This window comes from Nestor notabilis, unplaced genomic scaffold (genome assembly GCF_000696875.1).
Source record: "Nestor notabilis isolate BGI_N333 unplaced genomic scaffold, ASM69687v1 scaffold29081, whole genome shotgun sequence".
In the NCBI taxonomy this organism is placed as follows: Eukaryota; Metazoa; Chordata; class Aves; order Psittaciformes; family Psittacidae; genus Nestor; species Nestor notabilis.
In genome coordinates this window covers 1-20,613 of record NW_009913821.1, presented here as the reverse complement: position 1 = coordinate 20,613, position 20,613 = coordinate 1, and the positions used below count along the sequence as shown (strand labels likewise).

Sequence of the window (20,613 nt, the reverse complement as noted above, 5' to 3'; positions counted from 1 at the left end):
GGAAGCAGGAATGTTTTGACAACCCATATCTTCCCTACCCCCTTTTCCCACCCTCAGACAGACACAAATCCATATCCTGAGGAAACTCACATACAAAGAAACACAAATAAATGCTGAATGTAATTCTCACTCGGAATTGGCCACCATCTCCATCATCAAGTTCCAAGATATAACCCTCCACTGGGTTGTGCGTCAAGGGTGGCATCCTCCAGGCCAATGTCACACTGTTGTTTCTGGTGCAACACTTCTCCAGCTGCAGCAATGGGACGGGTGGCACTGTAACAGGAACTGGGTACAGATTAGTGTAACTCTGTCCTTCCCCATCAATCTGTGCTGCAAGCAGTGTGGCTACTGCTCACCGCCCTCCCCTTGCAGGGGAGTCAATAGTCACTAGGAAAAGGGTCCATTCCCCTCCTTGAAACAAAAGGCAGTAAAAATGATATAACAAAACATCATTACTTGGTTAGACAAATCATTTGGCTGAAATACATAAGCAGAAACATACCTGGACATGCTTCTGGTGCCTCATAAGAACTACAGTCTGGGGACCTCATGTCTGGTTCCCCTCCCAGGGGTCAGTGGCTGCAAAAGCTTCTCACACTAGAGCACTTTGCTCCTGCTGTCCCCCAAAGGAAAGGGGAGCAATGGTGGCAGGAGGTGTCCTGGGCCACGGGGAGGCATGGGGGGTGCAGTGTTGCCAGGAAGCCCAGCTCATTGATAAAGAAATTGGATTATTAACCAACCTCCAAGCACAGCGGCAAGATAGAGCCTGAACTCCACCGATAGCAGGAAAACAATTCTTCACAATAGGGTTTTGGGGTTTTTTTAAATCTAATCTAATACCTCTCCCCCAGTTTTTAATCAAAACCACCTTGTATGTGATATGTTTATGGCAGCCATACTTAAAAGAAACAGTTGAAAAATATTAATCCATTTGCAAATTTTATCTAAATCCCTTGATTCAGATAGAAAAAGGAGACTGCTTGTGGCGCTCTGCTCTCAGAAACTACAGATGCAAAGTTATCTATTAACACGCCTTTTTAGTGATTTGCTTAGGAGAAACACCAGGAGACTGTTGACCAGACCAGCGTCTTTAAAATAAAAATAAACAGAGTAAAATATTCATTACACAGTGAAAATCCAGTCTTCTAGAGACATTTGGCATGTATCTTACACACAGTTGGAATTGCACAGGTTAAGTGGGGATGTAAGTGATGCATAGACTCTGCCGCATCTTCTGCCCAAGGCTGAATTTTACCAGTCAGGATCATTTCTGCAGAGCTCAACCATGTCTTACAAGGAGCTGAATGCTCTGAGCATTCATTGACTTAGCTTTTAACAATGTCAGTTTGCTCTTCTTTTATCTACTCTGCTTTGAGCCTCTAGTTTATTTTCCTCCCTCTTTCTGCGTGAGAGCTAAGCCCTTGAGCTGTTCCTTTCGTCCTATTTTACCTCTCTGGATAAAAGAGGACTGTTCGTGTTTTGTGTAGCAAGCAGTCTGTGGGAAAATGGATGCTACTGTGTGACATGGCTAAAGCTTCATCCCCACTTTGGCAGTGGCATGAAAATCAACATCACACATGATAAACAGTGCAGAAGCTACCGTGGCTTTCTGCTGGCATTATCCATCACTGCAGTGAATGCGGATGGTTGGTAGCCCAGAAGAATAACTGTGGTCTATTTTATTTATAAGTTAGCTCTTGAAGGTTTTTCTGTGAAAAGAGAAAAAAAGCACCTTGCTCCTATGCCTTGATATTTGATGATGATTCAGAAGGTGTCATAAATAAAAACCTGCTTGTTTTTCCACATGGAAAGTTCAGACTTTTCTCTAGGAGACAATGTGTCTGGAGAAGTTAACAGAAATGTGACAAGAGTCAAAAAAACCTGAAAATGAGGAGTTCAGAGGTAACGGGATTTCTTAAGTGAACCATTTTAAGACTAGGGTTTTGTCTGTGTTTGTTAGGTTCTCTGTGTCCTGTGATTGATGACCCTGGGAGAAGATAGGGCTGTATTCTCCATCCACACTCCTGCCACTTTGTCTAACCGGTTAACCCTTCCAGCAGGCATTCACTGGGTCCTCCCCATTTTGAGACTCCTCCTGGCAAAACTGGATGAAATCCTAATTCCCAATCTTTATAAAGTACAGAACACCCCATCACCTCTGAATAAACCACTAATCTCTACAACCTCCTGCAAAAGCCTCCTAGAAACACTGCCTGGAGGTGTTCAGGGACTGTTTACGTAAAGCACAATGAATAAAAAAGGAGCAGAATTTTTGGGGGAGGGTATATGTTTTAGGAGTCCCTTTTTACGGGACATATTCTAGGACTAGAATATGTTTTCATATGGTAAAGCGCTGTTGTTCCCACCTCCCAGGGGCAGTGTGAATTTTGGCCCTACATGTGAGAGTCACACATACTATGGGGAAGTTCCTGGGCTTCTTTATTGTGTCGCTGGACATTTAAATTTTTGTGAATAATCCTTATCAGCCTTCTGACCCCTTTGGGCTAGCACAACCTACAGTAGCTGAAGGAGAGGTAAGAAGCTCCCACCAGGCAGCTGTGCAGCTTAGCTGGATGGCGCTTGCTGCGGCTGCCCTTCTGCCTCCTCCCCTGGATGCAGATGGGCAGAGATTTGCCTTGATCTCAGACTCCCTCTGGGAGGAGAAAAGGTGAATACTTGTTGTAAAAGTCATAGGAAAGTGCAAAGCAAGTTGAATAATTGGGACACTGGCATATACTTCACAGTGAAGGGCAATGGGACAGGACTAAGAAAAGAAAAATACAGGCTGAGTGTCAGGAAAAAAAAGAAGACTCACATGTTAAATTACAGCGCTGTCCCACTTTTGTTTAACTAAAGGTCCTCTAGAGAGTTTTTGAAGGAAAATATTGAAAATATAAAGGGACAAATGATACTGCATTGGCACAGCAATATCTATTAGTGAGTTTGAATGATATCCTGCTATTTTAAAAGTGCTTCATGCACTTAGCTAGAAAATGTGATACTGATGTCTCATGTCAACTCAGCAGCTTCATAAACACATTGCTCAATGTCTCTCACAGCTGATCTCTCAGGATAGCCGGGCTACCCTAAGATGCTATCTGTTAATTGTCCTCTTGACAAGCAAGTTGTGCAAGGATGCCCTCCCCAGATTAATTTTTAAAGGATTAAATGCAGGGACTCTCAGAAACATGAAAACTTCAACCTTCTTCAAAACTGCCGTATGACCCTCTAATAGCCTGAGTCACTGCTGTAGAAAGTACCCTACAAATAGTGTTATAGAGAGTGAAGGAAAGACCACAGGCAAAGATCTGTGTCCATCACGCAGTGCAGCCAAAACCAGGGACAAAGCCTACAGTGGAACAGTTACTCTTTCATTATCAGGGCTGTGCAGCTCATGGCTGGAGAGGCAAAGATTTGCAACAGGAGATATGTCATGGACTGGTTTGCAGAAGAAGGAAGGAGTCACTCCTGACAAGGAGAAGTTGCACGTCAGTGGGTATTCAGAGGTGATACAGAGAAATAGAGACAAGCTATATTTTTTCCTACTTTGTACCTAGTCTCTGTTTTGCAACAAAACAAGGTTGCATGACAGTTCCAGCTGTTCAAACAGAACAAACCTGGAACATGTATTTGTCTGTGCCCACAGCTTGAACTGAGGAACTGTGATATACACATTGAGCCAGTCATCGAAGAGGACAGGAATTTTGTGCTAAGGCACTTGGAAAAAACAATAGAGAGGGGAAAACATGGACAGAGGAAAGGGATCTGGGAAAGCTTAGAATAATAGCAATTACTAGAGCTGTGTATGTGTCTCAGCCAGCTACCCTGGTGAGCATGGACTCTCACCAAAGGGCTATCAGTGAGACCCTTGGGTCAACATGACTGCTTAATTGTTACTTTTGCATCTATCATATTTCCGCACATTTAATTCGCTACCAGATTGCTTTTTCTTTCTGTAAAAAAGATCTTTATTTATTAAAATAAGCTTTAGATAAGGGCTTATAGAGAGTCCACCAGTGAGGTACATGAACAAGTCATCAAAGCAAACACAATGTGATTTGTTCTCATTTTCATTCTTCTTTGTCTACCACAGTGAATCAATGTTTACTTACAAGCATGCTTTCACTCTAAATGACCCATGCAAGCTCACTGAGGTTGAATGAGGCCAGAGTTTGAAAAAAAATATAGAAATTCACTCATGCACTAAGCATCAATAACAATAGTACAGACCCTATATTGCAAAGCTTTTGGAACAAAACAGCTTGCAGCTGGAAAAGCCACACTGGTCCTATTCTCCTAGGTTTCCCTAAAACTCCCTCTGCAGTCTCTGATGTCTTTAATGCATCCACTTTTCTCAGATGAACCAGTATAGTGACTAAATAACAATCCCCTTAATACCTGACATTTGGCAAAGACTGATGTCTTGGTGTGCTGGGGTAGGTAGGTTTGGAGAAAGAGGGGCATATGTGAAGGGACACACAGATTCTTCTTTGTGAAACTGGAGGCACAGAAATATACAATCCCGATAGTGATAAATAGCAAAACATCACCCTGCTTCTCCTCACAGTCAGCAAAGTGATGTTCCCAGTAAGTCTGGTGCTCACTGCTGAAATGTTGAGTACTTGTATTTCTAGATGCAAGACTCACTATGCATGAAAAGGTAATGCAGAGCTAGTTGAGGTCATGGAGGTAAAATGTCAGAAAAAAAAAGTGCCAAAGTTTCAGACTAAGTAGTTCAAATGCAGACAGAATCACTGACATAAACTGAAAAAAGTAAAAATACACCTTTACAAACTAAACAGTCCTCAATACCTATGAATGTAAACTCAGGACCAGTGAGTGGCTTGTTCTGCTTGGGCACACATTGGCTCAAGAGGAAATAATGCTGTCCCTTAGGCATCTTCAGGAACTGTGGCCAGGTTAATGCCATTTCCACCATTCTTTGCATGGTGTGTACACGTTCGCACCAGTTGTGCTGACCAACTGGATGGGACATGCAAAAGGTAGTCCCTGGTCAAGGCCAAGACAGATCAAGGAAAAGCCCTTCATGAGGGCTAATTGTTAAGGTGCCTCTGGGGAGCAAAGCCCAAGGGTGTTCAAGCAGACCTGTCCTCTCCTCTGCTCCTTAGATTGTCTAAGCTCAGAGCTTCACTGTGATCATATGATAAATGAGAGTGTAGCAAACAGCACTATCTTTCATAAAGCTTCAGTGAATCTGGCTCAATTAAAGTCTCATAAGTCTTCAAGCTTAAAGACAGATGAATGTCCAAAAGCCAAATACTTAAGCTGCTCTTACCTCAAGTGGCCTCTGGTTAATTAGCACTCTAACTGGACAGTTTAACTGCATTTTTATACATTTGGGAAGGACAGTGGTGGAAGATTAATATTAAATATATTGAACAATTAATATGGCCAACATGAAATATAAACCGATTTAAAGACAAGTGAAGACAGTATTCAAAGAAGTTTTACCAGTGATACTCTTTTTCTCTTGCCTCTGCTTTCCTGGCTGTCAACATGTCAAAGGAGCAGTTCACAGGTGTTATTTGAGTAACTTTACCACAGCCTGTTTATGCCAAGATGCAAACCATTCTCTGTGAGCAGACTTTGGCCCTTAACTCTTTATCCATTGTTTCTCCACATATTCATCTGCCAAATTATCCACCCTAATTACTTCATCTTGGGTCTCTTAGGTTCAGAATGAGGCCCAGAGAGAAGACATAAACTGAACAGAAATCTTTATGCTTGCTTGGAGTCAAAAAAAAAAAGCAAATCCGACATCACAACACGATTATCCTTAACTCATTCATTGACTTCTGGCAGCCTCTACTCTGTCACTCGATGTATAATTAAGGCTTGAATTAGCACTAAGGGAAGCTAATGGCATCGTTCCCAGGGACCACAATGGCCTTCAAATCTAGCTGGTCTATGGATCTATCTAATTCTGATGCAGTTCTCATCCTGCTCCATATAAAACCAAGCTCATTACAAGTGCATGCTGTTAGCATCTTTTTTCTTTGCCAGTGGCATTTACTGTTCATCAGCTTCTCCCTTTAAATACGTTTTAAAATCTCCTTTCCCTTTAGTGTGTCTCTTGGAATTACTCAGATACCTGGAATCAAGGAGAGGTTTAGCCATGGAACTACTTTCCCCTTGTGAATGTCTGCCTCATTATTTTTTTTTAAGCTGGGCACAGTTCACAGCACAGTCCACATATAAATCAAAGGGTTGGGGTTTTTTTTCCCCTATTGAAGCATATGTGTGTGTGTGTGTAATATTCATTTACTAATTCAGCTGCTTCTAACAAGATTGGGGTAATTTGGTAATTTGAACTAACTGTGTTAATTCAAAGAATGCTGTAAAATGGCATAGTTTCACGCAGCAATGTCTTTTTAATCTTCAAAGCTGATAAACAGCTCTCCTCTGAAGAATTTATCGATATTCTCAAATCTTTAACTGCATCTGGTATTTCTGCTGAGCTTGTTCAGTGAGGTGAGCACACCTCACTGTGTGGAGGAAACACCCAGTTATCTGAATTTGCTTGAAAACCTTTTACAACTATCCAGCAATTTCAAGACACTCCTTTTTCTTCCCTTGGTGCCCCTGTCCCTCCCAGCACCAACTTAACATGTGCATGAAACCCATTAAAAAATAAAATAATAAAAGCTCACCCCTACATTTCATCTGAATAAAATCCAGCTGGTGAATTGACTGCAGTAAAGGTTCACTGTCCAGAGTCAAGTCAAACTCAGCAGACACTTTTGGCTCCAAGGCTCCTTTGACCCACTGTTCCTGAGATACCTGAACGCGCTTGATTAAAGCATCTGAAATCTGAAAGAGAGTTATCAGGCTTATATATTTATATTATTCATAATGAAATGGCAGATGCACACAGTAGAAGTGACAGAATGCCTGGGAGATACAGCACAAACAAAGCAGGAACACCACAAAACAACAACTTAGATGGGATTTGGTTGTTTTGGGGTAAGGTCCATTTATGTTGCATCCTTTCATCTTGTCTTTTCAAAACAGATCTCATCTTAGTGCAGGAAAGTAAAAATCACATTTATAAAGCCTGTTAATATTGTCTTATGTTGCATGCCTCTGAATTCCACATATCTTCCTGCACTCTGATCTGCACAGTCTAGTTTTGCTCTCCTATTCAAAACGCAGTTGCACAAAGAGAGGCTTAAATGTTAGAGGGTCTCTCCATTCAGTACAGATGATTCAGTGGATGAAAGCTGAAAGGAATTTAAAAAATCACATGGGAAGAAAGGTGTATATTTCTTACAGTGAGGGTGCTAAGTTGTCAAAGAATATGATGGATTTTCTATTATCACATCAAAACTGAATTTCATTTTTAAAGCTTTGCTCTAGCTCAGCCCACAGACAACTAAGCCAAACGTCAGTCTAAGGTGATTGCAGTGGACTCTTCTGGAAGTAAAATTCTGGCTCTGTGAAAATCATGAGCTCAGCTGCCCTTGAATTCAGTGAAGCTGCCATTTGGATATCTGGAGACCTTCCCAGTGAGCTGCCTGTAAGTCACGGGGAGCAGAATTTTCTTCTGGCTAGGTCAAAGACAATTTTTCTTTATCACAGGAGTTCAGATACCTTTTCTCATTACTGTTACTGGAAGACAATTCTGTTTGAGCCCCTGCATCAACAGCTCCTAATCAGTCTGTGCAGTAAGTGGAGGAGCTTCTCACAGCATTCTTACATCCTTGGAGTCACTTACTGGGATGCTGGATCCCTGAGCTGTGTTCAACATACTGGCTGCAGGAGTAGTTGCTCTAAGTAATGCAGTGCCTCAGTGTTTGCTGATTGCCTTGAAAGCATCATCAGATAAACCAGGAGAAGGTGATGAACCCACAAAGGTACAGGTTACACGAAAAGTAAGCTGAAGTGCAAATAAAGCAGGTATCTAGCCAACATGTAGATAAGACCAACATGTAGATAAGACCTAAAGGTTTCATTTGTCATGCAGTATCCAACCGACAGCCTGCTAAAATCTGTGTAGTCTTGAGATTAATATACACCACACATTCCCCACTCTTGATTGAGACTAGATGTGACAGTAACAATCAATCTGGAGTGCTAATAGGTTTAAGTTGGCTAATTCTCATCCTGTTTTTTAGGGATGCAGTGATAGCCCCCAACACTTATGCATTCATGTGTGCAGTGTGCCCTGTTCAGCTGACAGCCATGTGCAGATCATTTTGTCTGATGTGCCTTTCTTCTGAGGCAATTAATAAGGCAACAAAACTAACAGGGCAAAATAAAATAATTAATAAAAATAATATCATTAATTAGGCAAAATAATTTATTGGGTAGTAAAACTGTTACGTTTTACCTCATCAATAGACAGTTTCACTGCTTGCACCTAAGAAACAATATCCTGCAAACTAAGGCAGCTGTTGGCTAGGCCATATTTTGCAAAGAGGGGGTACCTGGATCTTCCAGCTACAAGACAGGTTTTGTTGCCCTGTGAGGTGCAACAACCCCAGTAAAGCAAAGCGGTGTGACCGCTAACTCCACACCTTGGTCAGAGCATGGCTGTTCAAAATCATCCCTTTGCTGGGACATTCATGCAGCCATCAGGCTACCTGACAATACTAACAGGAGTTAAGGTGAACCTGCCTCAGCAGTGGAAGAGGCGAATTAGCAAAGCCACCCCTTTTTAGATTTAACTTTAACATCTTGTCTTTTTCCTCCCCAGAACATCAGAAAGAAAAATACCTGTAAAAACCCAGAGGGATCATTTTCTTTGATAACTTCTAGGCAGTACTCCATAAGCCCTGTTGACTGACGTAGCTTCAGTGTACAGTGATTTATCTGGTCCCAAACAACCTGGAAAACAAGCATCAGTACAGTTCTGATGACTGCCTGAGCTTACAGTGAATTGTGTAAGATTATTTCAGAAGAGACAGCAAATGGAAGAGTGTGTTAAAGCTATGCTTAATTTAGCTGCCATATGGCCATTGCCATATCTCCATCAGCTACACTCACTCGCTCTGTATTATAAATACCGATAATTAGCTTGGCAAAACGTTGTGCACAGGGAATCTTAATTTTCAGAGCAGATTAATTGCTCAAAGATCAGGCTTGCTTGGGGCAAAAAGAGCACAGAACATGTTTTTGCATCTGCAGTATTCACATTTAAAATCATATTTTCACTAAAATCTGAGCTTTTAAAAAATCCTTTGCTTAAAAGGCAAATATTATAGAGAATAAGTGCACGTGTGGTTTCTTGCAGATTATATTCTACTGTTCTTTTCACAATTCACCATTGATCCTGCTCTGCTTAAGAACACATTGCTGGGATTAAGAAATAAAAAAGGCTACATCTCAGTTTTCCAAACTTTGGACCTGATTCTGGTGCCACATGGCTGTAGACTAGGCCTAATAGCACTGCATTCAACAGCACAAGTCCTGACAGGAATAAACTGCAGAATGAGCTGCGCTGTTAGCGCTGTCCCCCAAGTGTTGGTTCTTGTTAAGTATGGGTGTTTTTAAATGCTGATCTCAGGTAGATTTTATTCATTGTTTGACATGTTAGATATTTCACTTCAATTTCTCCTTCTGTCTTACATACTATTATTGTTACTGGCACTGTAATACCTCAAAATCACATATGCAGTTCAACATTTCAAGAAATGTGTCTATTTAAACATTCTTGGCTGACACTTCGTTCAACCATTTATAGCTTTCTCCTCCCCACCACTCTTAATGCATTCCTTTAATATCTTTTGAGTGGCACATGGATTTCTGGAGATGGCTTGCCTCAATTTCAAAGGTTTGAAGAGACATCAAAATCCCAACATTTTACTTGGGCGGAAGGTCCCTGAATCCAAACCACACACCGGTTTCACCCTCAAAAGATAGCCTCAAACCATCAAATGAATAAAGACTGATGGCATGATTCAACAAACTGCTGGAATACACAGCTCATTCTAAGTGTATAAATTATTAAGTTCTATTAAACTGCTGAACTGGAACCTGCTAAAAGACTTTAGGATTTGGTCACTAGGAATTTTCATAGTGTAAAGGACACAGTAACAAAAGGTATCATCAGCTGTGCTCAGCTGGTGAGAGTTATGCTCACCTTCAGCTTGTGCTCACGTTCTTTGGTCACCTTTGTGAGCAGTTTTGCTTTCTGTCGCGTTAACGCATCAACCAAGGCATCACACTGGGCGACAAGGCAGGCTTCATAATCCAATCCATTCTCCTAGAATAAAGTGAGAGTTATGCTCATCAAAGAAATCGTATTTCACATCTTAAGCTTTTGCTCATTCTTACCTGTTTTTCTATTCAGAAAAGATTTCCTTTCAAGATCTCAGCATTTTGCTGCCTTGCTGATTTCATTACAGCTGTACCAGTAATAGCTGCATGCTATAAAACGAAACAGGAAGATGCTATGCTACAAATGGGCTCATTTAAAAACTTGATTTACTAGCACTTCCCAGACAACAGAAGTAGTACAACATAATGTAAAAGCTAAACGTAACTGTTCTGGGTTTGGCTGTAGCAGTTATTTTTCTCCTTCTTAGTAGCTGATGCAGTGCTGAAACATATACATACACAGTGCATACATATATATAAGAAGAATCTGCCCCATTCTGTTTTAATCATCCCACTGTAGCAACTTCGAAATCACTGGCTCTACACCACGGCAATTAGAATAGAATTATGAATCTGGTCTACAGGTTTATTACAAGGAAATCAATGAGGTATAAAGCCTTGAGATTTGTATACTGCTTCAAGTACTCTTTTAAAAATAGCTAGCACTTGGCAGCGGAGACATGTATTTGATCAGATTTAAAAAAAAAAAAGGAAATATATGGCAGGTTTTTATTCATATTGTGGTCAAACTCTTTGCTAGGCAGAGGCCAGCATGTGAGGTATACAACACTGAGCTTTGAGTAGCTGGGTATCACTCATCATTACATAAACCCCTGTCCTATCAATGGGGAACAAACCACGCTACCACAGAATCCCATGCTACAAGGTACTGATGATACTACAAGGTGCTGAGCTGTTCCTCCTCCCAGGGATGCTTTTTTCTGGCCGTGGAACTGATGTTGTAGTTCTTATTCGGGCGGGGGGGGCTCTCCCTTGCTTCCTCTGCTCATGAGACTAGAAGAATGAGAAAGCTTTCAAGCTCCTCTTCAGAGGAGATGTTCAGTTTCCTATCCAAATGCCAAATGGGAAAAAAAAAAAAAAAAAGCAGCACTAAATGTGAGAAGATTTTAAACATGTGCAGAAGGAGAAGCAGCTCTGTGGTAAGCCATCACACCCCCTTACTCATTACTACCCCTTAGCTCTTTTATTTATGTTTTCCTCTCCTGTTCAATTGCTTTGTCTTCATTCTTTTGAGAGCAAAATTCTCAGCACTGTGTTCACCTCTCTCACTGCAATCCATGCATGCCATTCTCCAGCTGAGGGATGCAGGGTCGCTCTTCCCTGAGAGGCCCTCATCGCAGTCCTAGACCTGCCATCAAGATGGATGGGGGCCGAGGCACCAGACAGCTCAGTTACTGTTCACAGGTTTGTCTTAGACTCTTCCTGTTTGCATCTCTCCCTCCTCGGCTTTTATCACACCCAACTCCCCCTTAAGCCCATTTCCATCCAGCTACCCTTGAAGTGCAGGTTTGCGTACAGGGCCTGAATTAGTCGATGGCTATAGTGCATAATTTCCCTCCTCATTTTCTATTCACACATCAAACATTTGGCGATGTGCCTCTTCAAGTGAGAAAGGATGAAATTGTTACAGCAGATGGGAAAATGTGAAAATCAGATCACAACAGCAACAAGGAGGAGCAAGGAAACAACAGGGGCAATGAGGAACAGGCAGCTTCTTAAAAGAAGAGACCAAAAGATTTAAAAGTGACCTCAGAAAGGAGAAGGGAAGGAAGAAAGTAGAAGGAAACAACAGGTCTGCAAAGCATGGAAAAGAAAAGTAGATTATGAATTTACAAACTGCACCCGGCAACATAAAAGCACAGGTCCCTGTAGCTGTGGCAAACTCAAGAGAGGAAATAGAGTACAGATGGCCGGCTGGTCTGCTGTGCATTGAGACAGGATAATAAAACATACAAATTACTCACTCATTTGTGTAAGCATATATTTTAAAGACATTTTTGCTGAGGGGTAAATGTGTGTGTGTGTGTTAGGCAACCATCGTAAGACTTTTATTAGAAATAACTTGCTCAAAGATACATGATTCTGGGTATAAATCTATGCATGAAGGCTACACCTATTCCTCCCTAAGTAACAGTCCAAGAACTGGTTTTTTGGTCCAGATGCCAAAAGGCACAGGTCAGCTCACGGACAGGTCTAAACCATTTCACCTCAAATAGTGTGGTTGTACCAAACCTGCCTACCAGGAGCATTCCCTGATATGTACTGTCACCAAATGCTGCTTGAACATCACCTGGGAAGAGTGCAATTCGCCATGGGAGAAAACCATGGCAGGGAGCTCATTAAGGGTTAAAGTGTGTGGCTGATGGTCTCAGAGCTCTGCCCAAGCCTTGTTTTACTTACAAATACATATGCAGCTGATTAGTCCTGCTGTTTCGGCCTGCTGAAATTCCATGTCCTCACTCAGACTCACAATGGAGTCTGGTTCAACATGTGAGGGCCAGATTCAGCTTTGTGCCCAGACATGCCTAAATGTCAGTGGGTGACAATTGCGTCTCCTGAGTTCTCTTCTAGTGATCAGCATTAAATAAATGGCTTGGTCTTTTGATCTCATTGTAGCAGCTCCCTTGTGCAGAGCAATTTGGCAGTGATTTTATTGAAACACTTTAAAGGATTTTACAGCATGGTCATAAATAGTCATAATAGACCACCTTTAGGTTTCAGGAGGGAAGAATACATTTTTAATAGAGCTAGATGACTCAAAACAAGATTGGTGATAGACTACTGTTTTGGATGAGTTATTCCATCCTAAATTAGCTGTGCATATCTATAGGAAGAACTGCTCTCTAAAGATGTCTATCTTTCTCCTTCGACAATGAAAGAAGTCTAAATGACTAGGTTAGATCAGCTACATAACTTTTAAATAGGTAAAGTCAGTTGAGAGAAACCTTACACTGTGTCCAAAACATGGCATGTGACAGGTATGAGTTGATGGCTTCACACTGGTTTCTTTGAGTTAGATGTGCTTTTTTCCCCACCAGTTTCTCGGTCTTGGTTTGTTCCCTTTCTCACATGTCCACAGAAGACTGTGAGGGTGGGTAGCTATGCTGCCCTGTGGCAACCTGAGAGCTTGGGCAGCTTTTGTGACACGAATTCATCATCAGGAGTGTTAAGTGGAATATTTTAATAATTAAATTCTAAAGAAATACAGATTTTTGAACTTCATTTTTTCTGTTACTAGCAGGCACAAGACTTGCTTGTTGATTGAAGATGAGTGAGCACCAGAGAGAGCATATTGTAGAGCAGATGATGTATATCCCACAAAAAACCCACCACCACAGAGCACCGCTACTGGGGATAACAAGTGTCCTCTCCTGGGCACTGTGCAGCTCAAACTATGGTGGCGCATTCCCAGCTATGCTCTGCAGGGTCAGAAGGACCTTGAGGATCATCTGATCTATAGCAGCGACAAGTCTAAATGTGGTTGAAAACAGGACATGTTTCGTTTTGGGTTTGTGCCTTTAATTACTGCATTCACCATGAGCCCTTTTCTGACTATGAAAGCTGGACAATTATAGGCATGAAAATACCTTTTACTTCAATAAATGACCACATAGATTTAGCAGCATTTGTTTCTTCTATTTTCGACTTCCTACAAATACCCTAATATACAGGTTGATTGGATTTTGTCCAGAAACTAGTACATTTTTAGAAAATGGAAGATGGAAAACAAGTAGTAAATTTTGAACGTGTTAAAATAAGAACTTATCCTAAATGCCCAATTCAAGCAGTTTTAGCCAGGAAGAAGTCCAGACACATGACCGATGGATTCAATCAAATACTAATCAACACAGCTTAAATGTCCAGTATTGAGTACCAGCTTCTTGCAATAAACAGCAAACAACTTAGAAGCTAAGAGGGGCTTGCAGGCATTATTTGATGAATAATTTGCCTAGCAAATCCATTCAAGAAAGGTTAGATGATTCCAGGAAATATGAGAATAGCACTGGAGACAAAGTCATCAAATGAATTATTCACTCAGTTCTATTGATTACTGTATTATGAAAACAGCTAATATTCTGCAGTTACCTGGATCTGCTGCAATAAATTTTTCAGCTGAACCAGAAATTCTTTTGCTTCCTTTGCTTTATCTGAAACACCATTTAAAGCCTGAGACAGCTGTGCCTGCAAGGGAAAAAAAAAAAAAAAAAAGAGAGAGAAAAAAAAGGAAAAATTAGAGATAAAATGCAAATGTGTTTCTTACTAATCCTTGGGTTTGATGATTAATAATGTGCTAAAAGGCTTACTTGGTGTCGCTTGTATTCTTAACGTACAGAGTGTTTGTGCTAGAAAGGAATAGTTAAAATTTTTATTGTAATAAAATTTAATAAAGGTGAAATTTGCATGTGGAGGCAATCAAGTATTGTGTCTGCACATTCCACTTTATTGCAGTAACTTGGTAAGTCAAAATACCTTTTTATAAGACAGCTACCCACATATATAAGGAGATAATAGTCTTACACTTACACAGTAGCATCTGTCATGCTGAAAAATCCCCAAGCGCTTTCCAAAATGTCACTTCTTTTTTTTCATCAAAGCATTAATTCTTTCTAAATGTGGTAGACCTTACCAAATTTGAGATACGCTATAGGACTTCAAACACAAATCTGCATTTTCAGACTTCATAGTAATGTCCCTTTGGGGCTCTATTTTCATATGCTCCAGTCCAACTAAAGAGCGGATATTTCTGGAGAAGTTGGAAAAAACCCTTCCTCTTAACTTTTTACATACGGAATATGTCTTTTGTAAGTACACACTGAAGACCTATGCTCCCCTTTCCTCAGCTGGCACCTGAGATCCCTAAGGCAAACCAGAGGCTTCTCAATGCACTTCCAAGACAGGAAGGAAACAGAGGTTCTGCCCCTGGCAGACCCAGAACCACCATGGTCTGACCGGAGTAGCCCTGATGCAGCTTCCCTGGAAATCTGGCTGCTATTACAGAAACCATATTGCTTGTCAGCCCATGGCAAGCCCAGATTCAGCATTTCTTCTCTACGCAGGTATAAGTGACCAGATAGGTCCCATTGTGAGTGTCCTGAGGGTTTGACACTCTGTGTTGGTCTACCTCTCAGGCAGACCTGGCAACTACCAGATTGCCAATGCCCAGTTAATTATCTTTACCAAACAGATACAATAACTGACAGCCAGAAATGGAAGATGGAGTATCTTTGCTATCATCAGGCTCTCAGAAGTTTGCCATCTCTTGTTTCCTTAGGACTAGAGTGTGCCTTGAGACAGACCCTTGTAAGTAAGAAGGCACAAAGGTTATGAGACTCCAAGAGGAGACCTGATTGAAATTCAGTAAGTCGCCACTCGTTCTCTGCTTCCCTCTTGCTCCTGGAAAGGAGTAAATCACTTCACCCCTGAAAATGGCACAGCTCACTTCTTCAGGTTGCCAAAGTTTTGAGTTTACCTCCTGGCTGAATGTCTGCCACTCATCCTTCCCTTGAGCTCACTCACTCACTCACGCAGGACAGCAATGAACAGACCCTGGCAGCTCCTCGTGGGCATTTCACACCCAGCTCTGAGGCAGGCAGCCTTATGCAGGCTGAGGCACTGCCTAACCCCTCACGCCTCTCTGGCAAGTGGGTACTAACCCTGAGTGGGAGCTGGGACTGAATTAGAGAGAAAGAAGCCATCCCAGGGTTTTTTGCTCATATTCATACAAACTTTGGACTTTTAGCCCAGTGGTAGGTATTACATTTGTGCTATATTTGAAAACAAAATATTTACTACAAAACTTTAGTACAACTCATTTGTAACAAACATAATGGGAGGACACATTACTGCGTCTGTTTCTCAGTACTTGCGTATTTTGCATTGTCTTAAACAAACTCTTGTCACTGCACAAAAATATAAAGCCATGATCTTTGGTATGAACACTACTGGAGATCACCAAAGCAAACTCCAGGTACTTGAAAGAGTCCCAGTCATGACTGGGGAGGAAGTGAGAAGGAAATAGGTGGCAAAAGCATGATATGCTCTGCCATTGACTGGCCCAGCCAAACCGGAGGCAAGGGATCCTTTCTTTCAAATCAAAACCAACGTCTGGTCAGATAAAAGTAAAACTGCCCCTTTTCCCACATCTACCCTAGCTCTCATGTTATCTCAAAGAGCGTTTCACCAGATACAAAGAGCTAAAAGCAGTACGTGGGCATCACAGCAGCCATAGAAAACTGAATCACCATAGACAAATTGTAACTGGCATATGTACTGATGGCAATTCACGCAGTCATTCCTGGCTCCCAGCACGCTCACAGCACTCCCAGCGCAAAAAGCTGCAATAGAAACGCAACAATGTCATTGTGCAAAGGGCTCATAAGTGAATTGCTGTGTTCATTAAAACCTGTGGTTGCAGCATGAAGCTGAGGAGAAGACCAGATCTCCATTTGTGAAACCCACTTAGAGATAATAGCCTTGTTTTTCCAAGCATTTGTAACGGATACCTTACAAAGCAGTGGAATTTAGTCATGCACTTCCCATTAAAATCAAATGGAGCTACATGACTAAGCCATCAGTAAACCAACAAAGCCATACAAAATGCCCTGTACCCTCAGAGCAATCTTTAGTACTGCAGAAATATTTACTGGAAGCCAAACTGAAAAGTTACAAGCTCCACTGACTGTGCCAATTAATAACTCCTGACAAACAGTATTCTACCCAGCGTTATCTTTACTTGAATACCTGGTCTTGGAACAAACAATGTGGATGCTGGAGATGGATACCAAGTTTCTACTTCTATCAAATACAGGAAAGCACAGAGAGATAACAAGGGTGAGTAATTAAACTCAGATGGGCATGGAAGACAGATGCTTCCTTTGATTTTAGAAAATCAACCAGATAATGCCCATGTCCTTTTTCAACCGAACAGTTCATGCTCATTTAACTTGTTTTCCTTCCATCTCTCTTTAGCAGCAGATTACCTATTGATTAGATAAGATCACACTGGCGCTGAATTCTGAAACAGCCCACATTTTGGGGAGAATACAATTCTTTAGGCCAGCATATAATAGCAAGCATTTGGACTCCAATACTTGCCTTCGATCGCCTGCCTGTTGCCCTTCACAAATTTACCCAGCCATGGCTTTTTTTCAGTGTTTCAATAGATAAATATATTTTAGCTTTGCCCAATCTAAATGGGTAAAATGGGACCACTGTCTGAAGTGTGTCCACTATCTGAAGCTGAAATGTGTCCACCATCACTTCTTTTATTGGTAGGTCAAGAGGCCTACCAACTTAAATCTGGCAACAGTGTCACTGTTCTTGCTATGAAGACATAAAAGGACTTATCTTTGGAAGAAGACTTACACAGTTTTACTTGATAACCTTAAACTGGTGGTCCAGATGCACTTTTCATGCAAGTGAATGTAATAAAATCCATCTAAGTTAGTGGATTTTCATAATTTTATGCCATTGGAACCCTGTTGTTATTTTACATCATTTCTAATTTCTCTGTAAGACAAGTTACATACAGCAGCATTGTGGGGAACCTGCACCATTAACAGGAACCAGTCAGTCCAGTTCAGCTTTCATGCCACACTAAAGCTGAGGGTAAATGACCATTTCATGGTGAGACACTGGAACAGGTTGCCCCAAGAAGCTGTGCCTGCCCCATCCCTGGCAGTGTTCAAGGCCAGGCTGGATGAGGCTTTGAGCAACCTTGGCTAGTGGAAGGTGTCCTTACCCATGGCAGAGAGCTGGAACTAGATGATCTTTAAGGCCAGTTCAAGCTCAAGCCATTCTATGATCCTATGATTTAATTGCATGGTCTGCAGCACTGTACAGACAAGGCAAATCACTCTGCGATTTGCCACTAGATCACTATAAAATGCCCAGACAAAGTCAAACAGTTTGAACAAAGGGCTAACCCAGAAGAGGAATGGAAACGGATCCTGTAGCTGAAGGTGAGCAAGGCTTCTCGAAAAGCAGCTCCACAGTCAGTAGAAAAAAAGTTTGAAGTTTGCGGTTGTGGGATGAAACTGAGAGGGGGGAAAATGGCTCAGCAGCCCTTCTTAGGTGAAGAATACCAGCCTCTGGCCTCAAAAGGAGTTAAGCAGGTGCTTATCAGCTGATGGTGAACAACTGTCAGTCTGTCAGATCTACTGAGCTAAGAACACTCATGGACAAGCCCTTCCAGCTGTCTCTACCAGCTACACTTGGAGCACCTGGAAAGAACACATAAAAGGCGAATTACATTTGGCGTACCATTCAATGTAAGTAACTTATGGTTTGGCCAAAGTAACTACAGGTAATAAACTTGTAGAAATTACTGTGCTTGAGAACTATTTCTAAGCAGAAGTATGTAATTCTCACACAATTTATCCGAATGAATGTGAGCTGATGATTTAGGCTGTCTGGCTATACAGTTCCATTATACTTATTTTCTTCTAAGCACATTGCTCTGGGAAAAGTAATATTCACAAGAGCACAATTTTAGAGTTCCCAAATTAGTTAATTTTGAGTAATTTTTTCTTTCACTAGATTTTCCACATTCATTGAGTCTGTAAATCAAGAGAAAATCACATTCTGTGTTACACTAGTTCCAGAAAAAAAATACCCACCAGAGTGTTGTTCATTCTTTTGACAATATTTGACAGTAGGAAAGAAAGAAAATTACTGACTCTGAATTTTGATTACACCAGAGTTTACCACGTTGTTCAAAAAGGCATCAAACAGTTTAACTTAAGGTAGACCATAATACAGCACAAGCTGATCTCTCACACTCTCCAGAACAGCAGCCACACTTGAACAGTGAACTCAGTCCCTGCTCATTGAAATAACTCTGCTCCAAAGTGGGTTCTGCCATTGGCATAACCATCAATAGCTATGATTTCACAACCTGCTCCATCTGGCTCCTTCTTCTCTGCACAAATAGCCATCATGTTAGGGAGGAGATGGCTGAGCCCTTGGCAGAGCACTCAAACTGAAACATGTCCTGAAGACGTTTGCTTTCTCAGATGGACAAACTATGCAAATAATCCCACGAGGCATATTTTTAAAATCTTAAAAATCAGAAGTCAACTTTTTGCCTTGCCAAATGTCTTAGCCCAGATGTGCTCAACCACCCCAAGGCTGAGGGATCACGAGACCACTCTTTATCTCATCCTCTCCTGCAGCATCTGAAATGATCTCTTGGTGCTTCCTTTACTGCTAACTGCAGCAGGAAGTGAGAAGGTGGTAATCCTGTGGGCAGCAGCACTGGCCAAGTGCCCTTTGCCCAGCTGTGGAGGAAGTCCTTTCCCCCCAGTGCAGCAGGATGCTCCAGAGGACTGCTCTCAGCACTCAGGTGTTGCAGTCCCCTCTGTACATTCACATGTATTAACTAATCACTTTTCCAGAGGCCACCATTCTTAGCCAGAGAAAGCAACTTCATCCACTCTTTTAACATCTAAAAGCATGTCCTGCTCTTCATTCAGATGGTTGCAAGGTCTTATCTTTAACAAGGAGAGCGTGGCCAAGTGACCCAGCAGCTCTACCAGACCTCAGCAAAGCTCTTGTGTGGCAAAGCAGCTGGCTCCAGTGTCTCCCCAGGGGCTCCAGGGAAGGCTAAGGTGCATCATTTTCAGGGGAGCATGAATCAGACCATGACATTATGTGAATCAGAGAAAGCTTTACTTGTTCCCAGACCCCATTCACCCTACGATTCCTTACTCATCTTTGTGTCATGAAGTTCCCTCCACCCACTCCTCCTGACCTCTTTGGGAACTGAGTGGGAAGTAAGACCTCTTTGAGGCCCAGGAGACAGCACGATATGCCACGATCCTCCTTATCATGCTTTCCTGCCTAAAATCCTTGGGTGGTTCTGGACACTCTCCTTCCTTGACATATGGTGGGAAACGGTTGCGGCAGCTTGCACTGAATACTGGGTGAAAGGGAGGTGGTAAAAGGAAGAAATGTCCATCCCATCTCCTCACAGACACCTGCTGCCACCTGTGAGAGGACAGGATGGCCAAGAACCCTGTGGAAGGCAAACAAGTCAGTGCAACAGACTCGCTAATCCCAGGTGTCTGCTTGAGTTCTGGATGAGCCTAAAATTTGCTGGCTAAGGTGAGGCCAACACGGGAGGGAGCCTGTGGGTTTTCTAACCATGAACATGGGCAGCAGGGTCAATGGGCAGTCAAGGAGGACCAGAGACCTAAGAGCACCATGCCAAAGGGAGAAAAGTCAGGGAGAGTGATGGGTGTGAAGTAGCCTTATGTCCCACAAACCCCAACCTGACGTTAGGGCACCGGCTCCTCCCGGCTGGCTTGGTGGGTCTCACCTTGTGTTGCTTCCACATGGCGCCCAAGGGTTTGACGTCGTGCTTGCCGTGCTTGCCCTCCTCCAGGCACTGGTAGCACACGGGGCTGCGGCAGCTCACGCAGTACATGCTGTAGTTCTCCAGGTCGTGCTCGGCGCACGTCGGCAGTTTGC

General features: G+C 42.1%; 1 protein-coding gene across 1 annotated transcript; it reads right to left on the bottom strand.

Annotated features, from left to right (window-relative positions):
* Positions 1-130: 130 nt before the first annotated feature.
* On the bottom strand, positions 131-20,608 carry LOC104412623 (tripartite motif-containing protein 67; the record flags this gene model as incomplete). Its single annotated transcript, XM_010023381.1, has 6 exons — positions 131-276; positions 6,675-6,834; positions 8,740-8,850; positions 10,106-10,228; positions 14,230-14,325; positions 20,462-20,608. Coding segments are annotated over 6 exons (783 nt in total), but the record flags the coding sequence as incomplete, so codon positions are not given.
* Positions 20,609-20,613: the final 5 nt, after the last annotated feature.